Source organism: Nycticebus coucang, chromosome 23 (genome assembly GCF_027406575.1).
Source record: "Nycticebus coucang isolate mNycCou1 chromosome 23, mNycCou1.pri, whole genome shotgun sequence".
Taxonomy (NCBI): domain Eukaryota; kingdom Metazoa; phylum Chordata; class Mammalia; order Primates; family Lorisidae; genus Nycticebus; species Nycticebus coucang.
Window position 1 is genome coordinate 29,319,033 of NC_069802.1, and position 27,433 is coordinate 29,346,465.

A 27,433-nucleotide genomic window follows, 5' to 3' on the forward strand; every position below is an offset into this window, starting at 1 on the left:
CCAAGGAACCAGAAAATGAAAGTATCAGTGAGATCCTGGGGGAACTGCATCATTTTTCCTTTGTGTGGCAAAAACATAAAGCCTTTAGCTTTATTCCTCACCAGAGGGAGTAACAATTGTTATCACTCATATAACATGAATTTTGAAGAGGGTATCTTGTTGATTGAAATAATATCTTTGCCACATTTGCAAATAAATGGCAAGAATATGTATGAGATCTAAAAATGAAAAATGTGCAGATTTAAATTAAATGTGAAAGTGGTGGAAAGTTTGTGATTTGATAGTTCTTTTACATGGCTGGAGTTTCTGGACATTTTTTGAGAAGTAAAGATTTGTATATGATAAATACATAAATAAGTATGTCATATTATATATACTATAGACTTTTTTTTTTTATTGAGACAGTGTCTTGTTCCACTGTCCAGGACAGAGTGCAGTGGACATAGCTCACAGCAACCTCAAAGTCCTGGGGTCAAGATTTTTTCCTGCTTCAACCTCCTTAGCAGTTGGGACTATAGGTGCCCACCACGATGCCCAGCTAACTTTTCTATGTTTTGTAAAGATAATGATCGTTCTTGCTCTTGCTCAGGCTGATCTCAAACCTTGGCCTTCATGAGCCTCCCAAAGGGCTAGGATTGCAGGCTGGGATCACACCACACCTGCCCACAGTATTAAAACAGGTAAAAATGGAGAGGAATACATATTAGACTACTTCAGTTTTCAGAGTGAGCATATCAATACAGGTGTTAGGGCTCGGCGCCCCTAGCTCAGTGGGTAGGGCACCAGCCACATACACCAGCGCTGGGGGATTCGAACCCAGCCCAGGCTGCCAAACAACAATGGCAGCTCCAACAAAAAAATAGCCAGGTGTTGCGGTGGGCGTGTGTAGTTCCAGCTACTTGGGAGACTGAGGCAAGAGAATCACTTAAGCCCAAGAGTTTGAGGTTGCTGTGAGCTGTGACGCCACAGCACTCTACCAAGGGTGACATAGTGAGACTCTGTCTCAAAAAAAAAAAAAAAAAGAAAAAGAAAGAAAATACAGGCATTGTCTAACAGCTTGTCACCTCCCAGCCCTGTAGGAGGACGCTTGTCACCCTGCCAGCCCTGCAGGAGGATGCTCAGCTCCTAACATAATACAGTGGAGGCCTATTGCCCTCTCAGCAGGACAGAGACCCATCCTAATCAGCTGTGCTGTTGCACAGTGTACAATGATCATCTCCATCATTCATCATGCATGAAAGCAAAGGAAAATGCCGAAATGACCCCTAATACATATTAATAATCCTGAGTTACTCACAGTTTAATCCATGATAATGTGAGTTTATTCTGTACACTTTTATTTGTCTATTTATAATTTTGGGAGTGGGAGCACGAGACTTTAATTCCTGGATATACTGAAATTCTTGTTCAACTGAAATAAAGTCCCAGGCCCAACAATCGGAGCTCATCACTGGAGAGACTCCGCAAGGGCAAGACCTTCCCTGTTTTGCTGTGTGTTGTTTTGTTTTGTTTTTCTTTTCTGTTTGTTCAGTTTGTAGCAGGAAGCCTGATACAGAGTAGATGCCGAATAATTATGTGTTAAACACTTTACCAGAGGAAGAAATTCAACGCCGGTACCATAAAGAGGAAAGAGAAGAATATTGATTATTTAGACTGTGATGGAGATTTTGCTGGGCACTTTGTACCCATCATGACTTAGTCCTCTCTAGAGCCCTGTAAAACACGTATGTTAAATGTCACACGTACGTCAAGAGTGTTAAAGGCCTCGATCCTGAATCCAGCCAGGAGGCCTTGAATTAGCTCACCTCGTCTCCGGACTGTCATGCCCCAGCTCATTTGCCATCTGGTCAGTCCTTGATCCATCCCAGGAATCTGGGCATGAGCTCCTTGGCCTCTCCCAGCTCTGCCTCTTACTAACTCCTACCCATTCTGTAGTTCTCTGCTTCAATGTCATTCTCAGGGAAGTCCTTCCTCCAGCCCTTCCTGGATTAGGGTAGGTTTACCAGAATTGTCTGCAGCACTGACTGCACCTGTAACTTCATGATAATTTGTGCACTTCCTCATCTCAGGCGTGCCTCGAGGGGCCTCGTCTGCCTTGTTGATTGTTTTAGCCCCGTTTCATACTATATTCTCTGACGCATCATGTGTGGTTGTGTGTGTGTTGTTAAAATGATGTAATGATTGAATGAATGATGAGAAAACCCAGCTTGAAGTGAATTTGTCAAAGTCCCACAGCTAGAAAATGAGACGAGTAGATTATAACCCGGGGCTGGGAAATTCCAGAAGCTACCATTTAGGTTAAGAAAATGGAAAGTTGGTGTGCTACCAAAACTCTCTGAGATTAAATAAGCAGATGGTTAACAGGGACAAATACCATACCCTGCATTATATGAAAACATAAAAAAATCTGTCATGTTCCTAATGATCACCACCACCGTGGAAACAATCTCAACCATGTGTGATGTATAGTGGGTGTGTATATAGCCAGGTACCGCACCAAACGTTGTACTGGGGTACGCTTTCTTAAGCCTCATAATAATCTTGATATAAGTGGTATCATTATTTTCATTTTAAAGGTTTAAAATATTCCCTTAAAACAGTAACGCAGAGTCAGGCGATTTGATTCCCTAGCCCACACACTCCACAGTTTTATGAGGTTTTCACACTCAAACTCTGGAATTTTTGTTGTGTTGTCTTTCTTGCTTACTTGTTTTCTCAGAACTATAAATTTTTAGTGACTAAAAGTAAGGGTGGTCCAAAGCCAAAAAGGTGACTGTGCATTGGCCTGGTTTATTTGAAAGTAATATCCAGAATGAAGGACATAGTCTCTGAGCCTCTTTCCTTGAAATAGCTAATTTTTCTAGATATCTAATGTGGAAATGAGGCTGTCTGTCACCTTTCATAAAAAGGAAATAGTTTTCTTGAAAGAAATGTACCCAGGCGTGCACCATGCTTAGGGAAAGAAAGAACACCACCTAAGGAAAAGGAACCAGGAATGGCCTTTCCGGCTGTCATGGAGGACACTGCTGCCCTCTAGTGTCTCAAAATGATATAAACACTGAGGATCTTCCAGGAGGCTCTTCCTGTCACCATACAATCTGCCTGAAGCCTCTGCAGGTGTCCTGCCACACCTGGCTGAAAATAGCCAGGCCTGGGGCCTCTTTGGGGCACGTCTGCCGGAGTGGAGAGAAGAGGGAGGCGTTACCACCCCCTGAGTACTTGGAAGCATTGAGGTTTTAGGCCCAGCTTTTTTTCGGATAGCTTTTGTGACCTTCCCTTCAGACAGAGGGAAGAATTCTCTAAAGAACAAAAAGAGGAAGGGAAAGGAGGATAGAAATGTCTTAAGTATTTGTAACAATACTTAACAGAACACAATCAGGCAGAGGAAACATTCCGTTGACTTAGAGCCAAGCAAGCTGCAGAGGCTCAGGGGGCTCCGGGGCTGCTTCTGGAAATTGTAGCTCCCTGAGGAGCAAATTTGCAAGAGGGGGACAAACTACCCCTTTCTCAGAATTGGTAATCAGAAAGGAAAAGTAAAAAGAAGTATAAATAAAGTGTGTTCAGAGCTGGGTCTGACCTGCTGTCCACCTCCCTCAGGAGAGCAGAGTTAGAGGCTGTAGTGAACCATGATGACATAACTGTGTTCTAGCCTGGGTGACAGAGCAAGACCCTGCCTAGAGAAAAAGAAGGGAAGGAAGGAAGAAAGGAAGGAAGGAAGGAAGGAAGGAAGGAAGGAAGGAAGGAAGGAAGGAAGGGAGTAATCAACTAGTAAAATACAAAATAAAATGTATTTCTGCTTTGGTTATAGGCAGACTTCTGCTCTAGACAGTCTACTTAGTGTAAGGAATACTATTCTTAGCATTCATAAAAAGAACATTCAATTTTGCCAACACAGCTGGTCTTTACACAGCTGAGTCTACAGCCTTGACAGGATATATTCCTTTCGAATTTAGTTAAATTAAGGCCCCCAAGAAATATAGTTGCTCATTGTGGGAAATATACTTGTGAATGTAACTGTAGAAAAGACTGTTGTTAAAGGGAAACTGGTATGAGAATCCAAGTCAACCCACACTGAGAAGCATCAGGTACTAGTATCTAAGACACCACTTAAGGTCTTTGTCTTCTGGTCATTCATTCCAATACTAATCAAGTTACTGCTGAGAGCAAATTTTATAGATCCAGTTAAGGATCCAAATCAGTTGACCTGAAGATACAGAGATGATCCTTGTGGGCTTGATCTAATCTCATGAGCCCTTTACAGAGAAGAAAGTCGGAAAGAAAGGGTGAGGACTCAAGAGGCCTTTGCTTTGCTTTGCTTTGAAGACAGAGTAAACTACACTGAGGGAGGGAGTGTAGTTTACAGAGGGAGAGGCCGAGACAGCATTGTCCAGCAAACAGCTGGCAAGGTAACAGGGACCTCAGACCTCCAACCGCAAGAAACTGAGCTCTGCCAACAGCCTGAATGAGCTTGGGAAAAACTGCAAGGCCCAGGTTAGAACCACAGCCAGCTGACACTTTAAGTAGGAGACTGATGACAGAACACAGCCAAGCCAGGACAGACTTTGTCCCACAGAACCATGTGGGACAAATGTGGGCTGTTTCTAGTCACTAAGTAATTTATGGTAATTTGTTATACAGCAACAAAAAATTAATATGTGTGCCTTCTCCCTGCTGACTGTTGTCTTTTCCCCCCAGAAAGTTTTTGGGTACTTAATAGTGTCATGATTCACAAAATGACCCTGACCAAATGAGCCCTCTCTTTGGCAGAATGTTAGGAAAATTCTTTTTTGACAGCATCTAAATGCAAGAATTCTATAGTCATCCCAATATAGATTCAAAACTCTGGCCAAATCCCAGGAAGACTCTTCCTATAAAATTTAGGCAATCTCTTTTTGTAGAGTTGGCATAAGTTAACTTGAAGAAAGAAGGTTTAGAAAGAAAAATCAGGCGAGGTGCAGTGGCTCACACCTGTAATCCCAGCATTCTGTGAGGCTGAGGCTAGAGAATTACTTGATCTTGGGAGTTTGAGACCAGCCTCCTCTCTACTAGAAATAGAAAAATTACCTGGTTGTGGTAGTGGGCACATGTAAGCCCAACTACTCTAGAGGCTGAGGCAGGAAGATTGCCTGAACGCAGGTATTTGAATTTGCTGTGAACTAGGCTGATGCCACGGCACTCTAGTCTGGGGAAAAAAAAAAAAAAAATCAAACTTGCAGAGTGCCTAATACTGTGCTAGAAGTTCTGTATACATAACTTCTCCTTTCTGCACGATAAGATACTATTATTCCCCACATTTTTTAGATTCAGAATAAGACATTTTGGTGATTTCTTGGTTAGCCACAGAGGTGAAAATTAAGCACTTTTTTTTTTTCTGCAAATCTTATGTAAGCTCCTTCTTCTCCACGGTCAGAGGGCAGAGCTGGAGCTTGCAGAACCTTTGCCTTGTACTTTGGATTTCTGCATCATCTGGGGTGACCTTGAGCCCTTCTGTGCCTGTATCCTGGCACTCAGGCAGCTGAGTTGAATCTCAATCACCTACTTCTCACTCCTTTTCCAGTGAGAATATCTAGGGAAATATTTTCCCACTTTTTTTTCTCTTTAATCTGCCATTCAGATTTAATCACTTTGACCCCAGGACTGTGTTGAGGGAAATCTGGTTAATGCAGATTTCGGAAGCAGTGAAAGGATCCGACCTGTCGATGGTATCCAATGTTTGGAGTTCATTTGGTTTTGTTCATGCACGGTCTATTTTCATTTTTCATTGGTTTTATTTCCCTGCCTGTCAGTGTCTCTTAGAGGTCAAGGCACACAAGCGAAGACTTAGACTTGGAAAGAGTAAGGGATTTTCTGTGTGTCCCAATACCTGGGGAGATTAGAACTAAAATTTAAATCTAGTTCTAGTTCTTCCCCCAGACCCAGTGGCAAGATAGGGTTTTATTAGACAGAAAGGATACAGAAGGAGTAAAAAGTACCAGAACTTCTGGCAAAGGGGAAGATCCAGGTCAGAAGTCTTCCTAATTTTAGTTCTTAATGATCAACTTTGATGCCCTAAAAACTGAAAGGCTAATCCTATGATTTTTAAATAAGCTTTCTATAGCCCAAACGTTGACTACCTTAAGGATTTTTGTGTTGAAATAAGGAGCTGAATTTTTTTTTTTACCCTAGTGGTTTTCTCTTAATTTCTGCCATCATATCCATGCTACTTGGTCACAAGGCCCCCCAACCCCTGTAACTTCCTTGCTCTTGGTCTTAGGTGGTAACTTGACCTTGGGTGCAACCAAGATATTAACTTCAGAAGTTCTTCATAACCATCTAGACTCCAGAACTGGCCAGGATGAGAGGTGCCTATAAGAGAAAGTGACAAGTTTGAGAAATAATGGCACAGGACATCAGCACGATTGGATAGAAAGGAACAGGGAAATAACAGAAAAAAAATGTTTTTAGGTGCATGGAGTTCTACAAGTTTAGACACAAGTTTTCAAGGATATTACTAGAACAAGTTTATTTTCTAATTCCTTAACAGGTAAAAAATGACTATTTGTCCATTCAGGTTAAGCACTTTTAATGTTCCCCGTTCTTAATACTGCTGGGTTTTATAAAGTTGGATCCCTACCCTCAAATTTTACCGACTGTAAAGGGAGCAGAGAGGTCCACAAACAGAGTTTGGTGATACCAGCTGCACAGTTTGTCAGACTGAACCATTTAAATTTTGAAAATTGACCTGCAGTGTAAAATGTTAGGGCATCTTTAAAGTGTCATGCTATATGCAAAGTAACTTTGTGACTGATGTGCCAGGTATGTGGCCAAGTATGTCCCCCTCAGCTCCGGGGACGGGCGTGAGAGTTGAAATACAAAGAAGCTTAAAAGGTGTGATATTACATGTATCATACAAAGCTTCCCAAATAACTATGTATTCGTTTATTTATTTAATTTAAGCCTATGAAATATTTATAATATTTTTTGGTTGTTGAGGAGGTATCTCTAAATATTTAATAACAGCTCTGAACCAGAGGTAAGGACATATACCAGAAGAGAATGATTTAAGAGAAGAGATTTTGGCTAAAAGAGTGGATAAATACTGTCAGAGTGGGCAGTATATTATGATTGAATATTATAATGCATCTCATTTACATACTACAGCGATAATTTCTAGTGCATTTCACCACAGTTCTGACAACCTTCAAGGAAGTGCTGAAGGGTGTTTCTTATGAGGGGAAAGTATAAAAACTCATGATACACTTCACAAAAGAAGTTCATTAGCAATTTCCTATGCTTACATGATCTTTCTCCAAAGCACCACTCCCAACACTTTTCATAACTGTATTTCTAACCTACTCATGGAAGCATTGCTGAGGAAAACTTTCATTTAAATTAATGACTAAAATTCTCCTGGCTTCCTACTGACATTTATTTCAAGGATGGTGGCCTTTATTCTTTTCAGCTGTCATTTATGATTACAGTATTCCCCTGTCTTTGAGGGTAAAGTCTGATGATATTAGACAGAGTGAATTCAATTTCTAATGCTAGAGTAGGAGGCATAGCGCATATCTGCTTTATAAGCTCATTGAATTTCATCAGACCTGTGCTACCCTGGATTCAACCACTTTGATGAATATGATTTAACCCTGATATATCCACATTGATGTTACAGTGACTCATTATACAATGAGCTCTGCTTGCCAGATTCTAGATTAGACTATGGTAACTAATACATAATGAGCAAACATGATGTGCAAGGTAGAGGGTTAAGATGATTGCATAATATGAATAATCATTCTCATAACAGCCTTTGGAGGCCAATGGTTGCCCCTGTTTTACCAGGGAAAGCAATGAAATTTAGAGAGATTAAAGAGCGTGCCCAAAGTTACTCTTAAGTGGTAGAGCAAAGGTTGACCCAAGATCCTCTACTTAATTCCAGAGCCTAAGAGTGTAAGAAACACAGTAGATTGCTCTAAATACTACCTGACAATAAAGTTATCAGCTATTGTATGAATGGGAAGGCAATGATGGTGGCAATGCATTAGCCTGGACCTCAGGAAACGTAGATATTAGCCACCACTGTATAGCCATCCTCTTTCCCACAGTCTCCCCAACCTTGATTTCCTCATCTTTAGAAGGAAGTATGGAGAATCCTCAAAGAATTCAAACTAGACCTCCCATTTGATCCTGCAATCCCATTACTAGGCATCTACCCAGAAGAAAAAAAAATCATTCATCATAAGGATGTTTGCACTAGACTCTTTATTACAGCTCAATTAAAAATTACCAAAATGTGAAAACAACTTAAAAGCCCACCAGCCCAATTAACAAGCTGTGGTATATATATACCATGGAATACTACTCAGCCACTAAAAAAGATGAAGACTTTACGTCTTTTGTATTAACCTGGATGGAGTTGAAACAGATTCTTCTTAGTAAAGCATCACAAGAATGGAGAAGCAAGAATCCAATGTACTCAATTCTGATATGAGGACAATTGATGATCTAGTACATGGCGGGTGGGGGGCAAATGGGGCAGTGGAGAGAGGGAAGGAGGGAGGGGTGGGTCATGGTGTGTGACATACCTCTTGGGGGTGGCACATAATTATGACAGGGACTTTACCTAAGTAATGCAATCATTGTAATGTGGTTCTCTACACTCGAGGAATCCTCAACAATAAAATAAATAAATAAATAAAAATAAAATAAAATAAAGCTGTTGAACTGGATTGTCTCTAACATTGCTGTAAACACTCAGGTTTCCCAATTCTGTGATCTGTAGAATGTAATCTGCCATTTTTCTAGCTATGGGAATGTGGGCAGTTTCTGTAAGACAGTTTTGTCCTTTGCGAAATGAAGAGGTTACCAGCATCTACCAACTCACAGGAGATGATCCTTGTAAAGCATTCAACACAGTGTCTAGAACCTAGATATGCCTGTGTGTATTAGCTTATCAGCAGCAGCTCAGCACCCCATCCCCACATCATCATTACCAATACTTTATTAGTGTTGATACCAGCAGCAGCAGCCAAGTAGCTTCTGTGCATCTACAACCCACCTTGACCCTCATGTGTGTCATCCTACTACCTGAAAGGATTGAAAAGGACCATCAGAGAACACAGCTATCAGGCCTCCAAACAGCAACTGTTCCTGCACCACTGACGAATCTAAGGCAGTTATGTGCTACGGAAACCTCATTCCACATTTATTGCCGTCTGATCATATCACAGCAAAGGGCAGAAGAAGCAATAAGGGCAATGCAGTGGTCATCACAGATTGATACCCACAGCCAGCAGGGTCGGGAGCCTCCAGGTTCTGTTCACAGCTGATGAGGTGGTTCGTTTCACCTGTCCTAAAAGCCAGAACCTTTTCTGCAGCAATTTATTATCTAGCCATTTATAATGAGAGTAAAGTATACTGACAGTCTTTGAGTTACAAACATCCGAATGACATGAGACTCACACTTACGAACGGGGTATATTACAGGAAATAGGCAAATGTACCTTGTCCAACTTACATACAAATTCAGCTTAAGAACAATTAAGGTTATGGGGGGGGGGAGCAGAAAGAGGGAAGGAGGGAGGGGGGTGGGGCCTTGGTGTGTGTCACACTTGCATGTCACACATGCAAGACATGATTGCAAGAGGGACTTTACCTAACAAATGCAATCAGTGTAACCTGGCTTATTGTACCCTCAATGAATCCCCAACAATAAAAAATAAAATAAATAAAATAATAATAAAAAAAAAAAGAACAAACCTACATGCCGCACCCCCGGCATCAAGCCGTGGCGGGATGGCTCTGTCCGCGTTGTAAAAACTGTGGTAAGGCGGTGAGTGCTCCCCGGAGCGTTGACCCCGGTCCCCCTGGCCTGCAACAGCAGCGCATAAGTTGCCTAGCATGCCTTTTAGTGAACGTAAGAATTCATGAGGTGCGGCATAAAGGCCTGAATAACCTTTACCCTGAAACCTGTTTGAAACTTGTTTGTTGAGTTGAATGGTTAATTGTTGCTTGAATGTCCTCAGAAACTAAGAATAAACATAATGACTTACTAATCCATGACTTCATCTATACAATGGAGACTAAATGTCTCCAAGGGAACACGTTCCCACCATAAAGGTCAGTTAATTGAAACAATGTATCAAGAGAATGCAGGGATGATAAGTTAAGATGTTCCTACCAGATACCCGCTCCCTCCGGTCTCTTATCTCTACCTTATGTCCCTTTGAAACTGTTTCTTTGAAATAAGTTTTCTATGAAATTGCTTTCTCTATAATTTTGTCACTATACACTTAAAACATATACATAATTCACTATCAATTCACTAACAACATAAAAATCATAATCAAATATAAAAATATAAAAATACAAAATGTGAACAAAGCAGTTTTACAAAGAAAGAAGGTTTAAACATAGATAAAGAGAAGTAAAAGAGTAACTGTTGATAAGCAGCAGTCCTTTGTTCCCCCTTACGGGCAGAAACATTGTCTAAGAAAAGACAGTTGACTACTCCCATCTACAAAACTCGATAAGAACTTTGTAAGCATCAGCAAGTCATAAAAATATCTTTTGTAGTTTGTAAGACATTGTCAAAAATGTATAAATACCATGCCTAAAAATCAGTAAAGTACAACTGCTTTCTTCATCATCCTTGGTGTGTGGCAGTTTGTCATTTTCCTGCGTCGCCCTTTCAATCAACCTGAGCCGTTCTCGCCCTGAAAGCCCTCGGACTGAGACTCATTCGACTGGCGGTCCGCGGCACCTACAGAGCCTGTCTTGTTCGTAACATGGAGACTTCCTGTATGTGGTTAGGAGGAAGGCAGAGAGGTCCTTCTACAAAAAAGACATTAAAAATCTTCTCCAAATCTCTGAAACTACAACTCATAATAAATGTAAATATTTTTCATCAGTGCCCCCAGTTTTGATTGAAATGCCTTACTTTCGTATGTGACTCTCTCCAGCATGGCCGTGATGGGTTGCTGTGGGTGCAAAGACAAATTATACGTCTTCCTGAAAAGGAATATGTCCACTAATGAGTCACCAAGAGGCCAACTTTTCAGTACTAATGGAAGGAAAAAAAAATGGTAATCCCGAAGCCAGGATGGCAATGCAATTAACAAAGTCAGGGAGGTATGCATTTGATTCTACTGAATTTTATATTCCACAAGAGCAAAAGTACAGTTTTTTTTAAACTCACTCCTGTATCCTCAGTGCACAGAATGTGGAAGGTACATGAACTATTTACTGACACATAAAAGGCACTAAATAATTATTTCTTGAAAGAATAAGTAAATAGTTCTGTCCAAAACTGTGTGACTGAAACAAGTTACTTAACCTCTCTGAGCTCATTTACACTTTTCAGTAGGTGAAGTAGTTAAAAGAGATGATGTAGAAGGCACGGAGTTGTTTATTTTATACTCCATCGCTGTGGCCATGTGGTCCAGCTTATTGCCGTCACAGTATCCTTATCTGCATGGAAATTAGGCAAATGGCTTTGTCCGTTGGAGGGATGTGTCCAAATGCTTCAGCGTCATCTGGTAATTTTCAGAATGTTTGTTCATGGGATTGTGTGCATGTCAACTCCCCATATGATTCTGATCGGCAGAGCGTCTAGGTATGAGAATTTCTCATAAACGTGATGGCAGCGCAAATTGGTACAGCCTTTCTCGAAAACAACGTGACTGTGCGTATGAAGAGCTTGTAATGGTTTAAACCCCCTGGTCCTATGATTCTCCTTCTGGGATTAGTCACACCTGGCCTGAACTATCTTTTGAGAAGTTGCTGTAACCCTCTATTAATCTGAATGTTTCTATATCCCAGAACCCATACATTGAATTCCTAAAGCCCAATTTGATGGTGTTAGAAGGTGGGGCCAGGGCCAGACATGGTGGCTCACACCTGTAATCTTAGCACTCTGGGAGGCCAAGGCAGACAGATTGCTTGAGCTCAGGAGTTCAAGAACAGCCTAAGCAAGAGTGAGACTGCACCTCTACTAAACAATAAAAAACTGAGGATCACTTGAGCCCAAGACTTTGAGGTTGCTGTGAGCTATAAAGGCATAGCACTCTACAAAGGCTGAAAAGTGAGACTTTGTCTAAAAAAAAAAAAAGAAAAAAGTGGGGCCTTTGGGAGGCATTTAGATCATTTGGGCAGAGCCCTAAGAATTGGGATTAGTCCCTTACATAAAAAGACCCCACAAGTTTTACACGGTGACAGTATTATAGCCAATGAGATTTTATCACAGACAAAATTATTGCTAATTGAAAATTTTTCTTAATGCTCCACTGTGACAACTTGCAATATAGATGGCATTGGAAATTTTTGACAATCTGTAAAGAGACTGAGATTTAAAAAGGACCCCCACCCCAGCTGGATTCCCCCTTCCACCATGTAAAGACACACTGGACGGGGCCGTCTACAAAGCAGGAATGTGCCCTCGCCGAGGACTCAATCTGATGACCCTGGGCTTCGGAACTGTGAGGGATAAATTTCTGTTACTTAAGCTGCCCTGTCTATGGTGTTGTGTTATAGCAGTATGACCAAACTAAGACAGTCTATATTCTTCTACTCAGATGTAGATTCCACGGGGGTAAGACATTTGACTTGTTTATTATTGCAGCTCCAGTTCCTGGAAGTTTCTAGAATAATAGGCTTACCATATGTATTTGTAGCAACGGAAATCAATGTATATGAATGTGAGATGGATAAAGATGAATTTACCTGGCGTGATTTTTCACCCTGATATTTGACCAGGAGCTTTTAGTTGGCAGAGAAAGGATTTTTCTGGCACATATATGTGATTAAACATAAAACACATGCACATAAGATGGGTAATTTCTAAGTATCATCTCACATTATAAGATGCATCTATCAAATGTCTCTAGAGATTCAAGGTACTAATAAGTGTGCTGAGTACAGATGTCTTTTCCTCGTTATTCCCATCTCTCATGAGTGTCACTTTTAACTGAGGCAGCTTTCCAGTTCTAACCTTGCACAGATTTACTACCTGCTGGCAGAGAGCCATGTACTTGCCCTCTCCTTACTATTCCAAGCAGATGGCTGGGAGATAAATAGCCAGTAAATCATAACTTTCATGTGTGAGAAGGTCCAGCTATGAAGTGTTTATTTCGTCTAAAATTTGTCCTGTTGCTGCCAGCTAGATACAGCCAGTTAGTTACCACTTCTGAGTGATTAGCTGTGTACATGGCTCCTTTCCTTTTTGGACTCTAAGCTGTTATTGTTAATTCATTTATATATTTGTTAGGGTTCTTATAGAAACAGAACCACTAGGATGTGAGTATATAGAGAGAAGGAGATTGATTAAGGAATTGGCTCACACTTTGTGGAAGCTTGGCAAGTCCAAAATCTGATGGAGGAAGCTGGCAAGCTTGAGCCTCAGAAGAGTTGTAGTTCAAGTCCAAAGGCAGTCTCTGACAGACAAGGGGGGAACCAGAGCTGAAGGTGAAGTCTACAGATATCTGCCAGAGAATGCTCTCCTGCTCTGGAGAGGTCAATCTTTGTTTTGTTCAGGACTTGAACTGATCAAATGAAGCCCACTCATACTGCAGAGGGCAATTTGCTTCTCTTTAATGTTCGCCACATTAAATGTAAATCTCAAACCAAAACATCCTCACAGAAATCTGCAGAGTAATACTTGTGCAAATAAATACTTGGGCGTTACAGGTAAGGCAACATAACCCACGACATTGAACATCACGATTTGCTTGTATGTTTTCTTCCTCATTTGCTTTTGATTGTTTTTTCTTTGTTCTAATCCTGTTGGGTCCTTGAAGTCATGGTTATTTCCAACAGGGATCATCTAAAACAATACCTTGTAGTGACCCAGAAAGTCTCAAACCCACATTCCTGCCTCCCCAGGAGCTTTCCGAGTAGTCAGGTGTTTTGCCATTCAGCACCTCCAGTTTTGCCTCTGGGAAGGGAGATATTTGGCCTCCTAAGTCATAGGTTTTTACAATGACAAATGGGACAAGAATATATTGATAAATTCTGCCAACATAAATTTATATTGAAACTATAAAAATTCTTACGCATTAGTTAAAATTGTGCATGAAACTCCTCCTTTTCAAAACAACAAATAAGAAAGAAAACTCTGCGTGTGAAACACGCACGTTACAGTTAAGGAACTGGCTCGTTGGAAGAAAAAAGATCATATTAATACAGTGAGATTAATAGTGAGGGGACAATGATTTTAAGAGTAAAGAGATGTTTTAAGATCACAACAGATGATTGGTAAAGATGCCAGGAACAGGGTCAAACTTAAGGTACTCAGAATTTTTGCATCTAAAATCAGGCTTCTTTTTTGTAGTTTATGGGGCTGGGTTTGAACCCACCACCTTTGGCATATGGGGCCGGTGCCCTACTCTTTGAGCCACAGGTACTGCCCCAAAATCAGGCTTCTTGGGAAAGGAGCATATTGTTGATTTCTCCTCAGTAAACTTAGTCCCAAGGAGATACCAAGTAGAGTGGGGAGCTGTGACAATTGAAGTAGGGGGAGCTCAGAGCACATGAGACTGTTGGTAAGGAGCCACTGAACAAGACTGGACCAGACAATCACTTTTCCACCTACAATGTACAGTGGGTCCTTGAACAAGAGTGGTTTGAAATCCATAGGTCCTGGCCCGGCACCTGTAGCTAAGTGGTTAGGGGATGGCCACATACACCAGAGCTGGTGGTTTCGAACCCAGCCAGAGCCTGCCAAACAACAACAACTACAACTAAAAAATAACAGGTGTTGTGGTGAGCGCCTGTAGTCCTAGCTACTTGGGAGGCTGAGGCAAGAGAATCACTTAAGCCCAAGAGTCTGAGGTTGCTGTGAGCTATGATGCTATGGCACTCTACCAAAGGTGACATAGTGAGAATCTGTCTCAAAAAAAAAAAAGAAAGAAAGAAATGCACAGGTCCACTTATACGTGGATGTTTTTCAATAAGCACAGTCATCATCTCTCTGTATCTGAAGTTTCTTTCTTTCTTTCAACAAGGTCTCACTCTGTCACCCTGGGTAGAGTACCATGGCATCATCACAGCTCACAGCAACCTCAAACTCTTGGGCTTGAGCAATCCTTTGTCTCAGCCTCCCAAGCAGCTGGGACTATAGGTGCCCACCACTATTTCAAGCTAGTTTTTCCATTTTTAATAGAGATGGTGTCTCACTCTCACTCAGGCTGGTCTCGAACTCCTGAGCTCAACCAGTCCACCTGCCTCAGTCTCCCAGAGTGCTGGGATTACTGGCGCAAGCTACCATGCCAGGCCTATATCTGCAGTTTTGATCTGCATCAAAGTACGGAGTATGGATATAGACTGTCAGCTCACCATATCTGTAGGGTCCACGGGGCCAACTAAACAACCTGACCATGAATGTATTTTGGCATTTGCAAGCTCCAGAAACCAATGTTTGATGAGTAACCAAGGCAGGACTCCACAATGTATGCCTTCTGTGTGATCCCGTACTGTCTTGTGACTATCAGTCTCCACCATTCTGTGGGGGCAGGGGATTCTCTAAACCTCACATTCTTAACCAGACTGTCCTTACAACTCCAGAGAGTGGAGCAAGTTTTTCCCTTAACTCAGTCTAAAAGTCACTTGCTCAGACTTCATTTTCTGTACCAAGGAAAACCTCTTTTGAAATTTTAGATTTTAATTTCTTTTTTTTTTTGCAGTTTTTGGCCATGGCTGGGCCTGAACCCATCACCTCCGGCATATGGGGCCGGCACCCTACTCCTTCGAGCCACAGGCGCTGTCCTAGATTTCAATTTCTTTTAGAGAAAATTCCACAACCACTTTCAGAGCCCTTCCCAGTGGCCCTTCCAGGTCAATACTCTGAATGAGGGCACTTCCCAAGGTCCATATCCATGAGTCCTCCATAACTCCAGCCTGAGACAAAGGGGGGATTTTATATGCCTATTTCTTTGCAAACTCTCCTCTCCTGAAGTTTAAAAAAACCTAGGGCCATGTCCTGAAACCAATGCCTGATGGATACCAAGGCAGGACTCTACAAGGTCACTTGTTATAAAAACATGTCACATGTACTCACAGCCTGTTAATGCGAATTAGTAACTGTTCCTTCCTGAAGCTTCTCGAACCACCTTAGACCTTGATGGAGCCATTTTCTTATTAGACTGAAGGTTATGTAGGTCTAGAAAACCTTTAGAGATGCAGAGCCAGTAAAGAACATATTATAATATCTTGCAATCTTCTTGCTGTGTGAAAAACAACATAATTTCTTCTTACCTCATTCATGATAAGCACGTGTTCTTCAAAGCAGCATTGTATTTTTGGACATGTCAGACCTACTTTGATACTCCATATGCAAAGATATTTACACCTGAATTTTTTTTAATTCCATGAAAACTAGGACAAAGAGAAGTTTATTGTGTGGTTTTGTTCTGTTTGTGATGGTAGATGGATGGTTAATTTTCTGGTTGCAGCTTTGAACAATAGACAGTTCTGTTTCAAAATATACAAAAAAGGAAAGCCAGTTTTATGAACACTTTGCTCACATCGCTTCTCTGCCACTTTCTCCAGGAATGCCCCAGCGGTGTTGTTAATGAAGAGACCTTCAAAGAGATTTACTCTCAGTTCTTTCCACAGGGAGGTAAGTACAAATGTGGACTTGTTAACATACTCCCAGTTAGAATTATGCTCGCAATCTTGACTTTGGTTTAATTTTTCATAGGATGACTCTACATTTTTAATCTTTATGTAAAATAATTAATTCACAGCATGCAAGTGTATATCATTTGTAATGTATCATAAAAGCAAGCTACTTACAAATTATCAAATGTCCAAGGGGTCGCTCTGGAGTTTAATACAACAAGTATTACCGTGTGCCTGGCACTATGCAAAATGCTTTCTGCCTATTACGAGGGCCCTCAAATGCCACAGAGCTCTTTTGTAGGCAATATAGGTCCCATTCTATTCTTCCAGCTCTCAAAATTAGGACAAATGTAATTATGCTCAATTGACAGATGTGAAATCTGGGGCTTAGCAAAGTCGAATGGTTTGCTCAGGGGCACGTACCAACTCGGTGGCAGATCTGGGTTATGACCCAGATTTTCTGCAGCCTCATCCAGTGCACTGTTTGCTGTCACTCTTTCTATAACTCATTACTATGTTCCCCTCATTGGAGAAAATGAAAATCACCCTATATATTATTTTAATCTAAAATACAAGGGCAGCACAACAATCACATATGCACGTTAGATGAGCTTGAAGAGGTGCATTTTCCATGGGGCCTTATAGTTTTCCTGTCAATCACCCAACAGATGCCCAGCTCACACATGTCCCACAGCCAACAGTGTCCCCTGCTTTGTGTGAGGTGCTGATAACATTGGAGGACCAGGAGGAATGGGATGTGATCCCTGCCCCAAAATACTTTAAAATCTTTGGGGGTTTAGAAAATAGTGTTTTGAAAGCACAGTGTGGGCCTAATTAGAACAGCTGAAGGTCAGGGAGGGAATAAAAAACAGGCATGTCAGATAAGCTGAGCCCCTCACCACCCAGCAGCCCTGACTATGACCCTTCTGTCTTCCACCCTCATAAATGTGGAAAATAAGATGCAGAGTTTAGTCTTTTTCCAAAGTATATAGTTCTTTCCCTCCCCAATTCTACCTCTTAGGAGAAGTTTGGCTTCTACATGTGATGCCTTCCAGCTTTAAACAGCGGTGGGGACATGACCTTTTCGGCAAATGTAGTCTAAGTAAAGAAGGAGAGTAGTATTGGGGTGGGCCTTTGTGGGAAATTGGCACAAGTTAGGGGTGGCTGGGATAGAGGGTAGATGACAACAGGTGAATTGTCCTAGAGAGTTATGGATGTTATGTTAAGGAACAGGGACTGTATCCTTGAGGGGACACAAAGCTACTGATGGATTGAAGCAGGAGGCCTTGAAGGCAGATTTGTGTTTGGGACACTTTCCACTGAAAGCTCTGTGGAAGATGAACTTGAGGCTGGCAATGTCACAGGCAGGCAGAATAATCAGAATGTTATTCCAGGAGGCAAAACAAGCAGGTCTTAGCCAGAACATACGCAGTAGGAATGGAGAAGTAGGAACAGATTACACATATTTAGATGGTGAGGACAGCACAGTTTGGAGATCAGCTTATTGTATGTGGTAAAAAAGATACGGAGAGAGGAGGTTGCCACAACTTCCAGGATTCCATCACAGACACCGGGTGATTAGCCCCAGGACAAGTGGAGGGACAGCAATCTCAAGTTTGGACAAATTACATCTGATGTGCCTGTGGGGTCTTAGGTTCAATATGTTGGTACAGATCTAAGACTCACAGGAAAAGTTAAGAGAAACAGATGAGATTTGATTATTATTTACCAAGAAGTGGTGGAAATCCCAATGTAGATGAGGTTATCAGGAGAAATATAAAAGATTGTGAACTCCATGAGTCAAGCATGAAACTCCAGAGTAGACATGAAGGACCACGAGGAGAAGGGACCCCTGCAGGGGACTGAGAATGGACAGCCGAAGATAAGGGAATAGCACAAGTGGGATGGATAGGTCAGAAGTGAAGGGAGTGAAGACATGAAGCCCCAGAGGCAGGTAAGGAGTGCGAGGTGGCCTGGGGATGTGGCCATGTGGAGGTGATTGTTGGAGGCATCAGAGCTGCTCTAATCAAGGGCCAGGGAGTGGAGCCCATAGGCAGAAACTGCGGTGCTGTGGGCAAAAGAAGATGTGGAAAGTAAGAAAACAGACAACCAGGAGAGACAGCACTTCTTTTTTCTTTCTAGACACAGTCCCGCTATATTGGCCTCAGTAGAGTGCTGTGATGCCACAGCTCACAGCAACCTCAAACTCTTGGGCTTAAGCAATTCTCTTGCCTCAGCCTCCCACGTAGCTGGGACTACAGGTGCCTGCCACAGTGCCCGGATATTTTTTGTTGCAGTTGTCACTGTTCTTTAGCAGGCCCAGGACGGGTTCAAATCCACCTCCCTCGGTGTATGTGGCTGGCGCTCTAACCGCTGAACTATGGGCGCCGAGCCTGCACTTCCAAGAAACAGGGTTGGACTAGCAAGGAGGTGTGAAGGAAGCGGACAATAGTACCCGGTAGCTATAGCTGGAGGAATTTATTTTTAAAGTAGAAAAGGCCAGAACTTGTTTATATACAGAAAAGGAGCTGGTAATGAGGGAGATAAGAATCTCAAGAATGGAAGAAAAAGTATCCAACGTACTCAGCTCTACTATGAAACCAATATATTATCACCCACACTTCCATATGAAAGCTATAACCCAACTACAGCCCAAGACGAAGGGGAAAGAGGAGGGGTGGGAGGAGAGAGGAGGAAGGGTAATTGGTGGGACCACACCTACATTGCATTTTATAAGGGTGCATGTCAAATCTATGAGAAAGTGCCGTGAAGGCTATGTTAACCAGTTTGTTGTAAGTATTTCAAATTGTATATAAAACCAGCACATTATACCCCATAAATGCATTAATATACACAGCTATGATTTAATAAAAAATAAAATAATGATAATAAATAAATAAATAAATAAAAAGACAGGAGAGAGATCATAAATCGAATCCAGATCCGGAGGAGGCACAGGTCGGTCAGAGGGGAACATGAGCCAGGAGTTGAGGAAGAAGGCTGCAGCCCCCATCTGTCCTTCATGTCAACTGTGACCTCTCCTCAACATGGGATGACCGTTGTTGCTTCTTTTTATGCTCCCTGGCCAGAGCTGCTCAGCCACTATGTTGCCACCCATTTTTTAACTTTCCGCTTGAAGGAGCCGCCATCTTCTCCAGCCAAAATAACTGTAGCGCTCTCTGACCTGGTCTCAGTCGTTCTGACACCCCCTCTCCCAGTCATGGGCTATTCTCAAAATGAGCCAGAGTAGTAGCGTTAAAAGGCAAATCAGGTCATGTCACTGTCCAGCTCAAAACTTTCCATCCCACTGTAGCATAAGCCACAACCTAGGTAGTGGCCTCTGTCCCTTGTCCTATCTCTGCCATGTCCTTTCCATTCTGACCTGACTTGCTCTGCCCCAGACACACGGCCCCCTTGCAATCCTGCCGGCACACCAGCTACGCTGCTGCTCCTGGGCCTTTGAACTTGTTTTTCCTCCACCTGAAATTCTCTTCTCTCAAATTTCCATCTCAATATCTCACCTCCTTTGTGTTTACTCAAATTCCACCTTCTCAGTGAGACCTTCCCTCAACTCTGTCTGAAACTTCCAGTGCCTTGAACATTCCCATCTCCTTCCCCCGTTTCATGTTTCTCAGCATGCAAGAGGGTGTAATAACATATATTTCACTTATATCAGGTTTTTGCTTTTGTTTGTTTTTTACTATCTCTCTCCCCTGAGAAAGAATGACAGCCCCAAGGGAACAGAGATTTTGCTCCGTTTGCTGTTGTATCTGCAGGTTATGGAACAGTCACCTACAGGAAACAAGGCTTGATCCGTGCTTGTAATGTAAATGAACAAATGAACACCTCACGGGGTGTTTATAATTGCATATTGGAATAGTGTCTCTAAAAGGAATTCTGAAAACTATATGCCACTTAACTATGTATTCGTTTTTCATACAAAGGTTAGATTCCATTCTGGTTTTTAATCCACTTACTTGCTGTGTTTTAGCAGATGTGAGATAATTTTGTACATCAGTTGTCAAAACAGAAATTCGTATTGACCATGGTCTTATAAAAGAATTATATTAGAATTCTGAGAGAACCCGGGGAAATCCATTTTGAGAGTAGCAATTGCTACCCCCATCTCATTACTCCAGTGCACGGGGAGGGCTGTTCTAACTGACCACTGACAGCTACGATCTGTCAGCGGTCAGGACTGTAATGGGTCCAGCGTCTGCATTAATGAAAGATTAATTTGGTGTATTATGTGATTTCTAAATTACTTAAAACCCATGGAATTATTTTCAGAAAAATCACATTTACCATCTGAGTATCTGCCAACATATTAATCGGCACCAAACATCAGCACAAGTGGAAATCTTTTTTTCTTTTTGAGACAAAGTCTCACTATGTTGCCCTCACTAGAGCGCAATGGCATCACAGCTCACGGCAACCTCAAACTCTTGGGCTTAAGTGATTTTCTTGCCTCAGCCTCCCAAGTAGCTGGGACTACAGGTGCCTGCCACAGCACCCTGATGTTTTTTTGTTAGAGTTGTCATTGTTGTTTTAGCTGGCCCGGGCCAGGTTTGAACCCACCAGCCCTGGTGTGTGTGGCCGATGCCCTAACCACTGAACTACTGGCACTGAACCACAAATAGAAATCTTTAAGTTTTTCTTTCATTATTTCAAATAAAGTTATTACATAGTACAAATTAGATACGGCTCCATATTAAAATTGTATGCTTATTCGAAGAATAACATTTCCCCTAGAGAACATCTGCATAAGTACATAACATACACTTTTTCAAAGGAGTCTTGTTCAAAACCCAAAGAGAATTGAGGAAAAAAATCACTTTAGCACTCTTAAAAATGCTTTAATTATTCACGTTCACTGAATGCATAAATCTAAAAGCATCAGTCGTCACTAGAGGAAATGAAATACTTTAAAGGAGGATGATTTGGGGTTTAAAAAATTAATATGATAGATGCCAACTATTTCTTACGTGAAGCCAAAAATGGAGAAACATCCTCAGAAAGAATGCGATCTCTAATGGTAAATTCTCCTCGTGGGCGTCCTCACACTTCCCCATTCAGGACGATGGCCTGAAAACAACAGGTGTCTTTCATTAGTGGATTTTGTAAATCACCATCACTCACCATTTCCTCCAGGAAAGTTCTTTGTCTTCTTATCTACAGAATCTCCTGCAATGTGAATTGTGTCAGGCTCTTAGTTTTCCCCATTGCTCAATGAGACAGTCTATCAAGCACTTGTTTGGCGCCCCAGACATAAGCACAGGATTGAACAGAAGCTCCTGTTTGCAGGGCATAAAATACGCCTGCTCTGAAGCAAGCAGGGCGGGAATGGCTTGTGGCTGCTGTTGCCTCTATAGTTACAGGGATACTTTTCCAACTGCACATAAAGTAGAAGATGTAGTGTGTACGTTTTTAGCTCACTAAATGTCTTAAAAGCCTATAAACATTGTACTTTCCTGGGCTAGGCCTGCTTGTGTTGTAGGAATTTTACACACACATTGCTGGCACTAGGCATCTGATAAAACAGCCATTGAAGAAAAGAATGAATGAAGAATTCAGAAGAATTTAGTTCAACGAGCATTTATTGAGCAGCTGCTGCATGCAAAGCAGTTGAGTTACGTAGTAGTGCGTTCTGTGGACATAAAGATGAAAATAATGTAAATGAAACCCCACCAACTGAGCATTCTTCCTGTCCTAGGGCAGTATGTCTAATGGTCCTCAGCATGATTTATAGAAGACAGAAACTCCTATTCGTGCACGCGAATGTGCCTTACCATAATAACAAGGCCACAAATTGCGTATTTGAATGCATTAAGCTAATTCTGTAACCTTGTGCTTGAATTCAGGTGGGAGCGGGGTTTGGGGGTGGGGGAGAAAGAATTTAACCAGATTCATTTGATACCACAAACCTGAGACATGACAATCAAGGGTATTTGTTCAAGTAGTATGAACAACTAATTCAAGCATTAGTCAGTGTCATCCTTGTGGTTTGGAAATTGGGTTAAGAACAGTGGATCAAGTCTGTGTGGGTAGATGGCTGACACCAAGGCATGTGACCTCAAGTGGCTTATTTTTCTGGACCTCAGGTTGATCCTCTATAAAATGTGGGAGTCAGTTTAAAAGAATCCATAGATTTTTTTTTTTTTTTCCTATTCAATGTATGTTTCTTTTTATTGGAATAGATTTAGGGGCAAAAGTGTTTTTTTTAACATAGATGAATTATATAATTCAAATTTTACATAATTATATATTTATGCATTATTCTGCCCATCACCAGAATAATGTACATTGTACCCAATACTTAATTATTTATCCCTCACTCCTCTTTTTCCCTCCCCTCTCCTTAGTACTCTAATTAATATTCTTATTTCTAAGAGTTAGTACTGGAATGTCTTAATTTCATTGCAACTCTACCATTGACCAACCAGCTGACCTTAATAAGTCACTAAAACTATCTACACCTATTTTCCGCCTTTGTACAATGTAGATAAATTCCTAAATAATATCCAAGATCTCTTGCTATCCTAAGAATTTAGAAAAAAATTTTTTGCCCACCTGTAAAATTTCAACATTTATTTTTCAACATCAGAAGTAAAATCACAGGAAATGGAGGCAATCTTAGCTTTTCAAACTCAGTAACTATTTTTGTTATGTAAGGAATTGTGGTCAGAAACCATCGGGTCACATGGGGAGAAAAGAGCTTATCCTGATTATCTTTTGAGATACCCAGAATCCAGGAAACGAGTTCTTCATTCTGTTCACAAACGTTTACTGAGCGCTTAAGAACAGTCAAGTGAAATTAGAACCATAGAAGCTTCTGTGGACAGCCTTTTTGCCTCATTTCATCTACCCTCCTGCCTAGCTAGACATTCCAGCGTCAGTCCAAGCGTGTCCCCTCGACAATCTAAGCTAGTCACTTTGTCCTCTCTTTTAAAATGTTCACTGTCTGCGATTGCCTGCCAGAAGAAATCCAAACTACATCACAAGGCTCGTTGATTATCATAACCTAATTCTACTGGCCTTTATTGAGTGCGAGATTACATTCAATGAGAGCTCTGGCCACCCAGACATACCACAGAGATTGCACAAAAACAGGAACTCTTTTAGGCAAAAACATGTTATATTTGTAAAAGATATGATGACATTTCTTTAAGGTGGTTGCAATAAGAATCGCTTTTGTATAAAATAATTTTCATAGCTGTATTTATTTATTTTTATTTATTTATTTATTTATTTTTTGAGGCAGAATCTTAAGCTGTCTCCCTGGGTAGAGTGCCGTGGCATCACAGCTCACAGCAACCTCAAACTCTTGGGCTTAAGCGATTCTCTTGCCTCATCGTTGTTTTAGCTAGCCCAGGCTGGGTTCGAACAAGCCAGCCTCGCTGTATGTGGTTGGCACCCTACCCACTGAGCTATGGGCACTGTCCTAGCTGTAAATTATTGTAATATTTATTAAAATTTTGATAGGTGCCTAGGACTGTTCAAAACACTTTACATACGGCATTCCATTTAAATGTCCTAAGGACTCTGTGAAGTACAGAGTATAGTTACAGAGTATATAGTTAGGTACAGAGTATAGTTAACCTTTTGCAGATGAGGAAACTGAGCCACAGAGAGATTAAACAATTTTCCCAGTGCCATGAAGGTGATCGTTGGTAAAGCTGAGATTCAAATTCCAGCAGTCTGGCTCCACTAGGCTATTAACAGAAGCTCTTTGCATGGACTGTCCAGGCTGGAAAACTGGTTTAACTTCTAGGAATATTGTCAAAGTACATTTAGAAGGACAGGAAGTCCTCTGTAGCACAACAGCATGAACCTTGAGAGTGTAATTCCCACACATTGAGCTTCAAAGTTAGAGAAATTCCATTTGAGAAGAACAGTAAATATCATATGCCCTTGTTATTTTGTTTTCAAATTTTTAAAAAACATGCAAACGTTGTTCTGAGCCATTATTCACGAATAGTTCTGCTGGCTAAGGTGGAGGCATTCACCCTGGTGGCATAAATAGGATAACAGGAGACCAGCTTACTGAAGCTTATTATGAAATACGCAAAAGCACTTTATTTTTCCTCCTCCGAGAATAAATTTAACATACCACCTATCAACTGACATCTCCATACGGCACTAAATTGTTCAAGAAGTCTGTGAAAAAGTACTATTGAGAGCAAAGCAACTTTACAAATAGAAACAGGTGGCCAATTCTTTTTTTTTTTATTGTTGGGGATTCATTGAGGGTACAATAAGCCAGGTTACACTGATTGCAATTGTTAGGTAAAGTCCCTCTTGCAATCATGTCTTGCCCCCATAAAGTGTGACACACACCAAGGCCCCACCCCCTCCCTCCGTCCCTCTTTCTGCTTCCCCCCCATAACCTTAATTGTCATTAATTGTCCTCATATCAAAATTGAGTACATAGGCTTCACGCTTCTCCATTCTTGTGATGTTCCCAACAGTAGAGCTACACTGATGGCTATGAGGCCCCTGGCCCCATCTTTGAAACGATTTCTTTCCTGCAACCCATCTGTCCTAGATGGACATCCACTCTAGAAATAAGTGTTATATATTGTTTAGACCCTAATTTCATAGCTGATGAGTTCAGTGAAAATAGTATTAAAGAGTCATATGTTTAAGTGGTTCTTCATATCACATTTAAAGGTAACAGACGAGGGAGGATGGTGCCATGACTTCAAGAAACTGAGTGTATAATTAGCCTCATGAAGTGTAGGGCCTTCAACATTGCTAACCGCTACAGAGAAGCATTCAGACAAAATAATTCGTAAGTAGGTCCTAGGCCCTGAGAGCCTGGAGGGAAGTTTAGAGGAACTCCGACCTCTCTTATTTGGAGTGGGCAATTCTCTGCTGATGCTTCTATGACTTAGCTTCTTGGTAGCCTTTAAAAAGCAATTCTTAAAGCAACAATTGAATAGAAGTTATGTTAAAATGCAATAAAAATAAAGGTTAAAAGTTATAAAATAGAAATAGAGGAGATTTTAAACAGAAGATAAAAGACTGGAGCCAATGAACTGAAAGGTTACAATTTTTTTTTTTGAAAAGATAAAGAAGGTTAAGATGAAAGGCTAAGGCCCATGAGATGAAGCATCAGAACGAATTGTGTAAATTTGATCAAGGGTTGAGCACAAAAGCACTTACAAATGAAAGCTGGGGCTGAGAAAAGAAAACAATGAGAAAAAATACAGACTGAAAATGAAAAGGCAGAAAGCTGAGAGATTAAGGAGACATGGCGTAAACAAGGGAAGAGGAAGGGAGAAAAAATGAGAGGGAAAAAACCTGCTAGAAGCAAACCAAGAGGAAGTGTTGAATTTCAGAGGACATGGGTGTCATGAGGCCGCATGGTGAGGCACTGGGGACAGGAGGTTAGAGAGCCGTCCATATGCCCTTCATTATCCGGATCCTGGACCCCACCCAGGACCCACACAGCAGGGGCTCCCTCCCCAACGCATGGAACTAGGAACATCAGGACCACCCAGTCCACTTCTAACATTGTCACAGAAACTAGGCAAGTCACCGCTGGTCCCACCCATCAGTCAACTTAACCAGTTCTCAGAGCCTAAAAGACCTGAGTTCACATCCCAGATTGATTCCTCATTGACTGTGTGACTTTGGGGAAGTTACTTTCTCAACCTCTCTGAGTCCCAGTGTCCCTCTCTGAGTTGTAACAGGATGAAGGGACTAATAACAACGGGAGCACTAACAGTAGGACTCATCTTTGTCTCATTACTAGTATTTTTATTACTTTTCTTCTAGAGACAGTCTAAGCAATTTCCTGACATGTCTCCCTTACCCCTCACACCTGTCACTGGGACCCCTTCCCTTCCCAGGGTTGTCTCATCCCCCAGCCCCCACGTGTTCAGAGCATTTCTAGCCAGAAACTCACAGAGTGTGTTTCTCACCAACAGCATCTTTGCACACACTTTGTTCTTGTGGATCTCAAATCCTAGTCCTCTACAGGAAGAGGGTGGGCAGCTGGGAAGAAAACACAGCCAAGGGAGGTGGAGTTGATTTTCTTGAGCAAAGGTGGAGTTGATTTTCTCAGAACTGCTAGCCAAATCTTCTGCAGGGTGAGGAAATGCTGGCTTAATGATACTCCCTTTTTAACATTTCAGACTCTACAACATACGCACACTTTCTGTTCAATGCTTTTGATACGGACCACAATGGAGCTGTGAGTTTTGAGGTAAGTCTTGGGCCATTTTCATAGCATTTGACTTTAGACACTCAACAGCCAAACTCAAATGTTTCTATTACAAAGACTCAAAGCAGTTTCTATTTGAGTTTGGCCATTTGATCACTTTCTTTCCTTCCTGGATTGGCCAAGAAGCTCCCCTTATCTTTCAAAGGAAATACAAATGCCGACCCACATTTAGTGTGTTTTCTGGCATTTTACATCTGCTTGTATACGGAAAGTCCATTTCCTCAATTGTATCTGAACAACCCCAGAAGGTAAAGGATTGAAGTGACATTTGTGGGCACCTGCTGTAGGCCGGTCACTGTGGTAGGACTTGGAAACACAAAGACGATGAAGTCAAAGGCTGTTCCATGGAAGGCCCAGAGAGTGGGGCAGCCAGGCAAGAAAATAGACGTAGAAAAAATATTCTATTCACCAGCTTGGCAGTTTTACAAGCACATTTCTTTTTCCATCACAAACTTTAGGTGATCTGTAGAGGAAGAATGCAATTTTGTCATGAAGTATAGAAACATCTAGTAGAATGAAACGTCTTAGTTACAGAGTTTATGTGTGAATTATATGTGTGTATACACACACACGTATATATACAGTGTTGTCATTCATATGATTCAGGTGACA

General features: G+C 41.5%; 1 protein-coding gene and 1 non-coding gene across 6 annotated transcripts in view; both read left to right on the forward strand.

Annotated features, from left to right (window-relative positions):
- The window catches only part of KCNIP4 (potassium voltage-gated channel interacting protein 4), a 460,638-nt gene that overhangs the window by 422,724 nt on the left and 10,481 nt on the right, over positions 1 to 27,433 (forward strand). For all 5 annotated transcript variants that reach the window (XM_053577830.1, XM_053577832.1, XM_053577833.1 and 2 more), the window contains exons 3-4: positions 16,522 to 16,591; positions 26,733 to 26,803. In XM_053577830.1, the coding sequence (XP_053433805.1) occupies positions 16,522 to 16,591; positions 26,733 to 26,803 (141 nt within the window). The remainder of the gene's footprint in view (positions 1 to 16,521; positions 16,592 to 26,732; positions 26,804 to 27,433) is intronic.
- LOC128576175 (U4 spliceosomal RNA) lies at positions 12,178 to 12,319 on the forward strand. Its single transcript, XR_008377280.1, has one exon. It is a non-coding gene; the product is annotated as a U4 spliceosomal RNA (small nuclear RNA).